This window comes from Oryx dammah, unplaced genomic scaffold (genome assembly GCF_014754425.2).
Source record: "Oryx dammah isolate SB20612 unplaced genomic scaffold, SCBI_Odam_1.1 HiC_scaffold_2, whole genome shotgun sequence".
NCBI lineage: Eukaryota > Metazoa > Chordata > Mammalia > Artiodactyla > Bovidae > Oryx > Oryx dammah.
In genome coordinates, this window is record NW_024070186.1 from 86,263,118 (window position 1) to 86,276,253 (window position 13,136).

The 13,136-nt window shown below is 40.2% G+C and overlaps 1 protein-coding gene across 4 annotated transcripts in view; it reads right to left on the reverse strand.

Annotated features, from left to right (window-relative positions):
- The window catches only part of RUBCN (rubicon autophagy regulator), a 63,512-nt gene that overhangs the window by 39,945 nt on the left and 10,431 nt on the right, over positions 1–13,136 (reverse strand). For 3 of the 4 annotated variants that reach the window (XM_040249463.1, XM_040249455.1, XM_040249447.1), the window contains exon 1: positions 12,148–12,391. The exons of the other annotated variant lie outside the window; for it this stretch is intronic. In XM_040249463.1, coding sequence (XP_040105397.1) covers positions 12,148–12,212 — 65 coding nt within the window. In that variant the 5' untranslated portion in view covers positions 12,213–12,391. Of the gene's footprint in view, positions 1–12,147; positions 12,392–13,136 lie in introns of those variants that run through there. 4 annotated transcript variants of the gene reach the window in all.

The following is a 13,136-nucleotide window of genomic DNA, read 5'->3' on the forward strand; positions in this document are numbered from 1 at the left end:
CCATCAGTGTTCAAAACTAACCTCTCCTACATTGTGCACACTTTCTAAGCCATTTTGAAAAGTGGATGAATAGAGTAATGGCAGACAAATAAAATAAAATGAATGAAGCTAGGTCTGGTACAGGAGTATTATCTAAAAAGGAAAAGCCAGATGGCTCTCACTCTGATCTACTTTAGAGCCCTTGAGATCAAGAATTTATTCAAATGGGGAGACACCAGGTTTTTTTAACCTTATGTCATTAAACATTTGAGTCACCAGGCTCCCCTGTTCTATTTCTCCCCCCACCGAGTTTTACTAAGATATAACTGACATATAACATTATATTAGTTTAAGGCATACAACATAATGATTTGATATATGTATATACTGTGAAATGATTACCACAATAAGTTCAGTGAACATCTATCGCCTCACACAGTTATAACTTTTGTTCCTTGTGATGAGAACATTTAAGATCTACTCTTTTAGCAACTTTCAAATATATTACCACAATACAGAACTGTTAACTATAGTCACTATGGTCTATATTATGCCCCTAAAATTGACTTATAACTTTGTATCTTTGGACCATTTCACTCATTTCTCCCACTCCCTCATCCCTTGCCTCTGGTAATCAATCTGTTCTCTGTTTCTACGGGTTTTGGGGATTTCACATATAAGTGAGATAATACTTATTTGCCATTCTCTGTCTGATTTATTTCACTTAGCAAAATGCCCACTATTCATGCTGTTAAAAATGGCTAGATTTCCTTCTTTATGGCTGAATAATATTCCTGTGTGTGTGTCTGTGTGTGGCATTTTCTTTATCAATTCATCTATTAGTGGACACTTAGGTTGCTTCCATGTCTTGGCTATTTTAAATAATACTGCAATGAAAATGGGGATGCAGATATCTTTAAGAAATAGTGATTTTGTTTCCTTGGGATATATATATATCTCTCTCTATATATATATCTGAGTATATATATATACTCAGAAGGAGACCTGCTGGATCATATGCCAATTCTACCTTTAATATCCTGAGGGATTTCCATACTGTTTTTCAAAGTGGTTGCCCCAGTCTACAATCCCACCAACAACCCCCTAGGGTCTCTTTGTCTCCACATCCTCACCAACACTTGTTGTCTCTTGACTTTTAAATGCTAGCCCTTCTAACAGGTGTGAGATGACACTCTGGTTTTGATTTGCATTTCCCTCATGACTGGTCTTGTGGAGCCCTTTCTCACGTACCTGTTGACCATTCCCCTGTTCTATTTCTAAACCAGTCCTGAAAGATATTTCAAGGTAACCAAGATGCACACAGGACTGAGGTGGTCATTAAAAGGCCATTTATTGTTGTACTGTAAGAAACTGCCATCACAGAGGCCAACTGACTGCCAACTTTTGCTTCAGTGATTCTCCATCCCCTATGCTTCCTCAGGGTTAATCTGGCCTGTTCTGACTGACACAATTCCAATAGGTTACAATCAAGTTATGCAGGCCTGAGAGCCAGTCTGGTTCCTCAAGTGACTCTGCATATCTGTGTTCTGACTCATTCTATATTGATCTTACTAGTTTAACCATCAAAGAACATCATCATAAATCCTGCATGTAGACACTAAGTACCCTAAATCCTAGGGCTTTGATCCCAAAATTTTACAAAGAGCACTGAAACTCTAGAACCCTTGAGCATTCAGATTTATTAACAATTTCTGCATGAACAAAAGAACTTTTCTTTCCTAACATGAATTGTCCCTGAGATACCAAAGCTATAGAAGAATGGGGCTCTTACTCTAAGATGTACCAAATCATCTATATTTGGTACATGCTCATGTAGAGGTAAAAGTAAACTTTAAAAAACATTTTTAATTTATATAATCAGTCTCTTCAGTGTCTTTGCCTTTTTTAGGATCCTTTTTCCTAATAATATTGTTTCCATTTTCAGAGAGTTAAAATACTAAATTCAACTGAAGCCCATACATAGTGGTTGGATTAATCCATTCATATTTGAATCTTAGATGTCAATAGATCACCAAAGGAAGTAAAATATTCCTCCTCATCATTGACCCAGATTGTTAGCAACTGAGGTCAGTCTTTCCTAAACTAAACCTGTCTGGTAATAATTATTTGAATGGTATCCTGCAGTCACATGTCACCTCATCTGGGCACAAGCAAGGACTAGATTAGGCTCAAAGCAGTCCTTTGTAAGGAGCCACTTCTGTAAGTATACAGACTGCTCTTCTTCTTCTTTTTTTTTTAATATTTATTTATTTGGCTGCATCGGGTCTTTGTTGCAGTGTGCAGGGCTTAGTTGCCCCAAGGCATGAGGGATCTTAGTTTCCCGAGTCTCCTGCATTGCAAGAGGGATTCTTAACCATTGGACCACCAGGAAAGTCCCACAAAGTGCTCTTCTTTAATCACCATAAATTAAAAGCAAGTCTTTCTAAGCATCTCACCCTTTGTCAAGGAAGAACTAGGCCCAAGTGGCAAGGGACAGTATAATCCATCTCTACTTGAATTATTTTTATCAACAAACAGCAAAGCCAATTGCAGAATAAAGTTCTATCTATTTTCTTTTCAGAGGATTTTGACTACATTCTTTGAAAAGGAACAGGAATCACTTAAGCAACTCAAATAAGGATACCCAAGAAAAACAGTTTGCCTAAATGCCAACTTAGTCTTAAGCATGCCAAATCCAATTAAAAGTGACACTCAGGTTAAAACAGTAAAGTTATAAGTAAATGCTATTTTTTAAAGAAGTGTTATACCATATATCAATATAAAACTAATCACTAACAATAAGTGAAATCAATAGTAAATAGTGAGTACCGTGCAACTGTAAAATGAGAATCAATGCAAGAAATATATATTGGTATATCTTCTACATTCAGTGCTCTTTTTAGTGGTAAAAAGAAACAGCTTCAACTTATTAGCATACCCCATCTACAGCATGCGAGTTGTCTGGATTGGAATGTGGTATCTACTTGAGACCAGGGTTGAAGGTCAGGCTATCCCAAGTCAGATAATGATCTGATCCCTGAAATTCGAGGAGAGGTATGTGACATCCATGTGTGGAACACCATGAAACCAGTAAAACATTTTATTAGGAAGAGTTTCCAAAGCTAATGAAAGTATGTAAAAGTATAAAAAGCAGAATGTAAAATTATATTTGTGATCTCAACATACATATACTGAGAGAAATAGTGATATGTTAATAGTGTTTACTTTTGGTTACATAAGGGGAACGTAGAGAAGAGAGGAGCTATTTCCACCTTCTGTCAGGCTAGCAATTAATGAAAGGTCCGTAACATGTACCAAGTTTGCAAACAAGAAGCTGGAAAGGACCATAAAGGATTTTTTGAATACGTAAGTACCAAAGGTGACTTATGCTGACAGACTGTGGTCAGGCAAGCACCTAGGACTTTTAATGCCAGAAAGCATTTCCTGGAAAGAAGCAATGGATTCATTCTTAAAACAAGGAAAAACATAATGAGGGAAATAAGTATTGTAACACTGCTGCTGCTGCTAAGTCGCTTCAGTCGCATCCGACTCTGTGTGACCCCAAAGATGGCAGCCCACCAGGCTCCGCTGTCCCTGGGATTCTCCAGGCAAGAACACTGGAGTGGGTTGCCATTTCCTTCTCCATAACACTGAGGTAGCAAGAAATTACAATGTTTAATTTGCAGTTACCTTTCTTCTTATCTGGCTCTATATTTTCTGTTTTTAATTATGTAGTATTTAACTTGTAGAGTATATAGTTAAATATTTATATGATGCTTTTTAAATAAATAATATGCTTATAGAAAAAAGACAACTGACTTTATTATACAGCTCTCAGCTCTAAGGCACTTAGGAGAACCTAACCACTGGTAGTCCCATCCCTTTAGTGGCTGATAGCAGAATCTCAAAGTCTAGGAGGGAAGCTCAATGTCTAGGAATTCTAATGTATAGAACGCAAGCTGTGTAACTTTATACCTACTCAACAAATGCTTTATTAATCATACTACATTTTAATGACATCAAATTTCTTTAATTTTAACAATGAGTAGATTTAATAAAAGGAAGGAAAATCCCTTATGTCAGAAACCTAACCACCAATGATATGCAAACTCCTTAGTTCAAAAATTCTCCATCCTGCTCAGTACTTCTCAATTTGAAGACAGTCTCTACCACACCCTATTGCAAACATACTAACCTCATGCCTACTCCCACGACTTTATTCATGGAGACCTTTCCACCTGGAATGATTCTCCTCTTGTCCCAATTAGGGATTAAGATTCAGCTCTAGTTCAATCTTTTCCCAAGAAGTTCTAAATAATCTGACCTGTTGCAAATTTTTTGTTAGAAACTCCACAATATATGCTGTTACTGTATCATTCCTCCTAATATTAATTCTTAAAAAAATTATTTACTGGTATATGGTTGATTTCCTTAAGGAAAAGGACCATGTTTTTTCTATTTATTTTCTATTTTCTATTTTAATACACAGAGAGAAAATGTCTTCAGTGGAAAGAGAATAAGCTTCATGGTCAGGCCAGCCTGAATGTGAATCCTAGCTCCGCATAAACCAGCTGTGCAAGTCACTAAAGTCCTTAAGTTTCAGTTCCCTTATCTGTAAAACAGATAGAACAGCTGATTAACAAAGGATAATCTACAGAAAGTACCACCATCGAGCAGATAACAGTAGTATTACTTTGCTTTTCCTTTGAACTTTCATTGCATAAATCTAATGTTAATGTTCAGCTGCTAAGTATTGTCCAACTTTTTGCGACCCCCATGGACTGAAGCATGCCAGGCTTCTCTGTCCTTCACTATCTCCCGGAGTTTGCTCAAACTCTTGTCCATTGAGTCGGTGATGCCATCCAACCATCTCATCCTCTGTTGTCCCCTTCTCCTCCTGCCTTCAACCTTTCCCAGCATCAGGCTCTTTTCCAATGAGTCAGCTCTTTGCATCAGGTGGCCAAAGTACTGGAGTTTCAGCTTCAGCATCAGTCCTCCCAATGAATATTCAGGACTGATTTTCTTTAGGATGGACTGGTTGGATCTCCTTGCAGTCCAAGGGACTCTCAAGAGTCTTCTCTAACACCACAGTTCAAAAGCATCAATTCTTCGGCACTCAGCTTTCTTTATAGTCCAACTCTCACATTAATATGTGACTACTGGAAAAAACCATAGCTTTGACTAGATGGACCTTTGTTGGCAAAGTAATGTCTCTGCTTTTTAATATGCTATCTAGGTTTGTCATAGCTTTCCTTCCAAGGAATAAGCATCTTTTAATTTCATGGCTGCAGTCACCATCTGCAGTGATTTTGGAGGCCCCCCAAAAATAAAGTCTCTCACTGTTTCCATTGCTCCTCCATCTATTTGCCATGATAAGCTGTCTTAGCATAAATCTCATAAATCCAATTTTTTTAATCAGAAGGGATACCTAATACAAAGCTTTCTTACCCATTCTGCTTCAGAGAAAATTCTGGGATTGGACAGTTTGTAACATAATTAGGACTAGTTACAGTGGTCAATGTCCAGAGAATATCTTAACTGCCTTTAAACCAGAGCCAAATCTCTTCTTAGCACAGATTCCAATGCCCTGTTATGTTCATGGTGCTCTCACTGAAGCAGGATAGCCAGAAAAACTTCCTCAATATTGGATGATCTTGTATACAAGAGACTCAAATCTGCTTACTGAATAGAGTGAAAGACAACAGAGTTCATTTGGTGAGACACATAAGAAAGCCGAACTCATTACCCTACAGTTACATCTTAGACTGTCTGAGTAGAAGAGTGCTTCACAAGTAAGATACACCAGTGCATACACCAGCATTCCAATAGCAAAGGCAAAGGAGGAAAGATACTGCCTCAGTCACCTCAGTTTTAGGGAGTTTTAAAGTAAAAGATAACCATCATTAGAACAAAAACTGGTGCTTCCAAGGTGGCATTAGGGGTAAAGAATCCACCTGCCAACTCGAAAGAGTCTCTCTTTCGTCTCTCTTGACCCGTGGATCAAGAAGATCCCCTGGAGTAGGAAATGGCACTCTACTCTAGTATTCTTGCCTGAAAAATTCCACGGACAGAGGAGCCTGGTGGGCTACAGTTCATGGGGTTGCAAAGAGTAAACACGACTGAGCATGAGCACTAAAACTAAACTATTTCAAAAATGCTAAGGAAAGAAAACAGCAGGAGAACATTATAAAAATCAGTTTTAAAAAAATGACAGAATTAAAATTCGAGATGAGATAAAAATAAGTATCAATGGAATAAACCATTTCAAATAAAACAGCCAATCAGACAAAAAAGTAGGAGGAAACTATATTAATATCTAGGTTGAATTCAAGGCAAGAATATTTAAAAAGACAAAGAAGGAATAACAAAGATACTGCTCTCATTAGTTCTTATGTATCTAATAACATGGCCTCAAAACATATCAAGCAAAACAACACATACAAAAAACAAAAACTGCAGAAAAGAAAAAGAAAAATGGAAACAGAAAAGAAAAAAACAACGGTAATGGGAGATCATGAAAACTAAGAGTAAAAAATGATTAGAAGAGCTGAATAATCTATGATTAATAAAGTTGTTCTATTACATCTGGAAAACTACATCCTAAGAAACACTTTTTAAAGGACATACAGAACAGTCACAGAAACTGGCCTTGTACTAACGCACACACAAAAAAATCAACAGATTCTCAAAAGTAGATGTAGTATAACTATATTCTTTGGCTAGAAAACAATAAAACATTGAACAAATAACAAACGTAGAACAAACGAGGGGGGAACCCTCGGAAAATTTAAAACTCTCAAAGGACTCTCTAGGAGGTTAGGAGGCAAAAATAAAATAATCTTGAAGTGATTGAAGAGGTGAAGGTGGTGAAGAGGAATGGCATTATGACTCTTAGTGCTTTCTTCTCAAAAGTATCTTATGATAAAAATTTTCTCTCCTCCTAATCAACTGTAGGTTATACTACAAGTGAGCCTGATTCAGAGGAACTAAAAACATGTAAGCATGCTGCAGTTCATTCCTGAAAAAACGCAGATTTAAATCCACAGCAGCGTTGTTCAACTGAACTTTCTATGATGCTGAAAATGTTCTCTATCTATACTGACCAGTATGGCAGCCACTAGCCACTGTGGCCATTAAGCACTTGAAGTCTGTGCAGTGCAACTAAAAAACCAAAATTTTAAATTTTTATTTAATTTTAACTAATTTAGACATAAATCGGAGAAGGCAATGGCACCCCACTCCAGTACTCTTGCCTGGAAAATCCCATGGATGGAGGAGCCTGGTAGGCTGCAGTCCATGGGGTTGCGAAGAGTCAGACACAACTGAGCGACTTCACTTTCACTTTTCACTTTCATGCACTGGAGAAGGAAATGGCAACCCACTCCAGTGTTCTTGCCTGGAGAATCTCAGGGATGGGGGAGCCTGGCGGGCTGCCGTCTATGGGGTCGCACAGAGTCAGACACGACTGAAGCGACTTAGCAGCAGCAGACATAAATCACCTCAGTGGCTCTCATGTTGGACAGAGCTGGTCTATAAACACCAAGGTAGGTTGTTTATGGAGGAAAGATTACAAAACAAAATAAAAAACAGAAAAACTCCATTTATGGAAGAAGTGATAAAGTAGCTATAAAAAGCAAAAACAGCTGTGGGGATGGTAGATACTGAGAAAAGCTTCAGCTTATGGTCCGTGCTGTCAGCTGATACACCTCCTGCTCCTGGGTTCTGACAATAGAATTTTCCCCCAAAGCTTCAGAGTTATGTTTCTGTGGGGCAGAGGTGTACAAATAATAGGACTAGCAGTATGGATTGCCCCCAAATCATGTGATCCACTTGCTTTACCATCACTGCTATATAAACTTTCAGAGCATGGTCAAAGGAAAAATGGAAAGAAAGAGAAGAAATAGAAAACAAAAATTAACATGAAAATGTGAAAAATGAATAAAGAGGAAGGGGGAAAAAAACGAGGCCCTTTCAATAGCAACAGTACCAATAACACCTGCCCGACCATAAGAAGCATGACCGAATTGTTACTGTTTTCATTCCTTGTGCAAATATTCAATGAGTACCAATTATATGCCAGGCAATGTGCTAGGCACCAGGCTTATGATAAAGAAGAACAGTCCTCAGCTCTCAGGGTATTCAGAGTGCAATGGGGGAAATGGGCACTCCTTTAAAAAGAAAAATGCTATAGAGTGAGAAGTACTGTAATAAGAGAGACAGAAAAGGTCAGGTCAATGATGCCTTCTAAAGGAGCATTATTTAAAGGACGACTAAGAGCTCTCCAGGCAGAGGAGGTAATGCAGGGAATGCAGAGGAGCAGGAGTCAGAACGGGGAGGAAGGAGATGTAAGAGCGAGTGAGTGTCATAGTTTTGTAACTGGAAACTTCATATTGAATACCAGAAAAAGTTTTGACTTTCTATTTTCAGTGAGGAATCACTTAACATTTCTGAGCAAAATACTATAATAACTTTGCTTCTGGAAAAATTATGTTGGTAGCAATGTGGAGGCCATCTGGAATTGAGGGACTGGGTTCAGACTGGGAGCTTAGTCAGGAGGCTACTGGTAGAATCCACAATGAGAAATAATAAAGGCCTTTATTTTGTTTACATCTACCCAGAATTCATGCCTCTTTCTTTTGGGATCAAAATACTGATTTTTCACAGGGAAATCACCCCTCTGGCACTTGACCCGGTCCATGAAGTACCACGAAAGGTATGCCAGGATCCAAGGTTGGGCAGATAACTTAGGCCTCATGGAGCAACATATTTCATACCCTGATTACAAGAACAGTAACATTAAAAAAAACCAAAAAAACAGTAACATAAGTCAGTCCAAAAATGTTCACTTTTGCTATACCTATTGGCATTGCTGTTTTCCTTTTTTGGATGAATTGTTAAACTTGAAGTTGCCAAGGGTTATCCTGCAGAAAAAAACTGCTGAGAATGAAGTCGACACATCAGAAAAAACAGCACACAGACAGGGACAAATTTTTGTTTAAGCACCTACATTTGGCCATTCCTAAAACAATATAAGCCAATATAGTTAGAAATGGAGGGGAAAAAGCTTCAGGAGAAAAATCAGAAACAAAACTCACTGAACCTAGGGACTACTTGGATATGGCAAATGAAGGAGAAGGAAGTACCAAATTTCACTTAGGTTTCTGGCTTGGCTGACTGAATGGAAAACCCTATTAACTGAGACAGAGGACAGAAGAGGAACAGGTTTTAGTCAATGAAATGAGCTCAGTTTGGAGATACTAAAAACTATCTTACTACTTGAATTCTGACTATCTGAATCACTAAACCAGGAAAACTTTGTAAGTAGTTGCATTCCAAGATCAGAAGAAGATGGCATAGTCCAAGTCAGCTGAGGGTAACACAACAATGCTAGAAGAACCATTCCTATTACGGTTCAGTAGTTTCACCAGACACCCTCCGAACAATTGGTATTTAGGAAAGTCTAGGAAAAGTGAAGTATCATCCCTAAGCACTAGAGCATTTTTCTAGTGATTACTAGCTAGATGGAAAGCAATAGGGGAATCTATGACATTCCACTCCAAGGATGAAGCTAAAAGCTGGGCCAAGTGACTTCCCTGGTGGTCCAGTGGTTAAGAATTCGCCTTGCAACGCAGTGGACTTGAGTTCTATTCCTGGTCGGGGAACGAAGATTCCACATGCCACCAAGCAACTAAGCTTGTGCACTGCAACTACTGAGCCCAAGTGCCACAACTAGAGAGTCTGTGCATCACAATGAAAGATCCCATATGCCCCAACTAAGATTGGATGCAGTCAAATAAATAAATATTAAAAAAAAAAAATTCTGGGCCAACACGCCAGTCCCCGTTTGTTCAATTTGGATAGAGAAACCATGGAAGGAGGAAGCACAAGCAATAATATCATTGCAAACAGCAACTGGAAGAACACATGCTCATCTTATTTCAAAAAAACTGGGGAGGGGAAGGAAGTAGACATTTTCTGCATTCAGTACATATCAGCACCTTCTGAGGAGCTTTTTTCACATTATCTTTTCCGAATCCTCACCAGTCAGGAAGGCATCATTCTTCCCATTCAGGCTGGATAAGTCAAGTTAAGCAGTAGAGCTAGAATTCAAATGCAGCTCTACCTGGCTATAAACTTATGCACATTTCACTCCATCAACTGCTTTCAGAATATAATTTTATCTTTTATATACTTAAAAAAATGATGCCATCTCATCAAGAAGACGTCTTCTGAATTGGGTGTTTTATTGGCCAAAGAAAGGTTAAGTTTGCAGTGATCCAGCCACAATGCCTCAATTCTCAGGCACAAGTCGTGTATTTTACTTAACATTTGACTACCCAGAACTAAAGAGGCCATTGGTGCCACAAAGTCCCATTAAATAAATTATTCTAAGTTAACTAGTCACCAACAGAGAGTAGGCTATGTTAACATTAAGAGTGATTTCATGAGGATAATCCCAATGCTGAAATTAAGTTTTGACTAAAGTTCATTGGTAAAGAAGCAAGCATGGAAAGAATAATAGAAAAAGATACCTGCAAAGGAGAAGCCTTAGTAATGTTAATGACAGGCAAAGAATGCTATAAAATTTATTACCTTATACATTTCTTTGTCCCAGCATATTAGCACAGTGAGAGGTAGTATAGCATAGCTATCAGAAGTAGAGCCTGCCTGAATCCCAGTTCCACCAAGGATTTACTGTATGACCTTGGCAAATTATTTATCCTGTCTATGTCTTAGCTTCCTCACCTGTCAAATGGTGATAATATAGTACCTATCTCACCCAGCTGTTATGAGGATTTAATAACACTTGTAAGGCTCTTAAGCAATGCCTGGCATGTAGTAAATAAGTATTTGTTAAATACATTAAATAAATAAATAACTCAGCTGGGAGGAAATCTGAATTTCCAACCTAGCCTCTCCCACATGAACTGGTAGAGGAAAATAAAAATAATCCTAAAATTTGTTTAGAAAGTATATAAGACTTTTTACAAGAAGCATCTGGAGGAAGAATAAAGAGCCAAATATACATAAGCAGAAACTGAAACATGGAAAAGGGAAGTAGGCTCTTCAGTTTCACTGAACACATCATTCACAGATCTCATGCAGTAACCCCAAGTCCTGTCATCCTAGGCTTTGTACAGCAGGCCACAGGCACGTAAAAGAGGAGTCACTCTTTAAAATAGCCAGGTCTTCACCCATGTACAAAATCTCATTAATTTTCCCCTGTTGATATTTTTTCAGAGGTAAATATTCCAGTCTTTGGATTCTAGCTGCTCCGGAGACTCTAACTACATCTGCATGTTTTTAAAAGTCAAGAAGGACTTCCTTAAGCCACATTCCTGCTCTATCCTGTCCATTCCAGATTCTTAAGAGGTTAAGACCAGAGTTATTAATGAAGCAATACCTACACAGAAGTACAGTTGGAGTCCAAGCCAACATTCAGGTTTTCTAATTTCTAGAAGGTAAGAACTTGATAGCAGTTTCATATAAATAAATGGGAAATCGCTCAGCTGCAATGTGGGTAAGGAGTGACAGGTTTAAATACAGGGAGGTCCTGACACTGTCTGACAGGGATCCAGCATTGACAAAGGTCACGCACGCAATTGCTAGTCTCATTAGCAAGCCCTCACTCCCATTCCACTGCCTTTACAATCGCCCACTTTCACCCACAGGCCCTCCTTCACGCCTTCTTCCTCACACTCATTTTGCCTAAGCTTCTGTCTAGGCCACTCACAATGCCTAACCTTTGCTCCCAGAAATTCTTACTTCAGCCTTCTTAACACTGGCCTGAACCACTGTCACCGCAAGTTTCGGCCGGGGCACCCAGCCTGTCCCCTACTGCTATCTACAGACTCTATGAAATCTCACCACAGCACCTCTCAATGTCCACCTCCTCCCAGCAGCAGCCCTCGGTCTGAATTTTACCCACTGCTTCACGCCCTCCACCGCCCCCCGCCCTCAACATAGCCTACCCTCCCTCCTTCTCTCTCCCTAAGCCCGTTCCCTCATCCGCCCGATCTAACCTCCCCGTCTCTCGTTTCAGAATTTCTTCCCAAACAAGTCGCCCACAACAGCAGTCCTCCTGTCCGTCTCCTCGTGCTCTGGGAGCCTTCCCAAGCCTCTCCCGGCTTCAGCGCATCCATCCGCGCGCGACTTTCCCCAGCTCACCTGCTCTCCTCCGGCAAGCCCTCCTCGCAGCCGCCAAGCTCCATTCCCGCGCCCTCTGGCCGCATCCGGGGCTGCGACGTCGCCTCTTAAGAGAGGCGTCCCTGTCGCTTCGCCCCTCAGGGCTCCCAGAGCCCCTCGGGAATCAAGGAGGCACCCACGGCGGGTGGGCTCAGAGTGATGCACTACGGCCGAGTGACGGCAGCAGCATTGACTGCTGCCTCAGCCGCGGTTTCTATCCCTGCCACCCCCCCCACTTCCGGCTCTGAGAACTACAATTCCCAACAAGCACTTCGAAGGCCCAGCCACTACCGGCATGCACCGCCCTATCCAATCCGAAGCTGCGCTCGCCGCAAACTTCAGACCCTGGCTGCTAGCTTTCTCTAGTGGACCTCCTGGGCAGTAGGGGCCTGAAACGTAAAGCTGCGGTAGTCTCCAGAGTTCCTACTGGAGTGGACCCTTACACACGCCTGTCACACTTCACCCTTGGGGCCAAACTCGGTCAGAGGTCTAGACTCGAAAATAACGCTGGTCTTAATCCAAGAACGGTTAACCTCACTTCAGCCTACCCAGGTTTAACATCTGTTGGTGGTGTTTGGGGTCCTCAACAATTTTAATAAAGAACTCACAAACTCAGAAGAGCTCAGGTTGCTTTGGTGTCACAAAGGAAGAGCAGGAGGGAAAGGCTTTGGGGAAAGATTTCCTGGAGGACTGATGTCAGAGCAGTTTTTTAGGATGAGTATGACAACCTAGAGAAAGGAAGAGGGAAGCACAGACATGAGGAATTTGGTTTGGAAACAGCTGATTCTGAGTAGTAATCAGAGCTGGGAAGAGGTGAGGGACAGAATGGTGTGAGTGAGCAGGCAGACAAGATCATGAAGCCATTCTGAGTTTGGATTTTATCCTGAGAACAATGAGCAAATCAAGAAGTGATTCGATCAAACCTGCTTAGAAAGCTATTTTTTGACAATGTGGAGAAGTAATGGGTATGT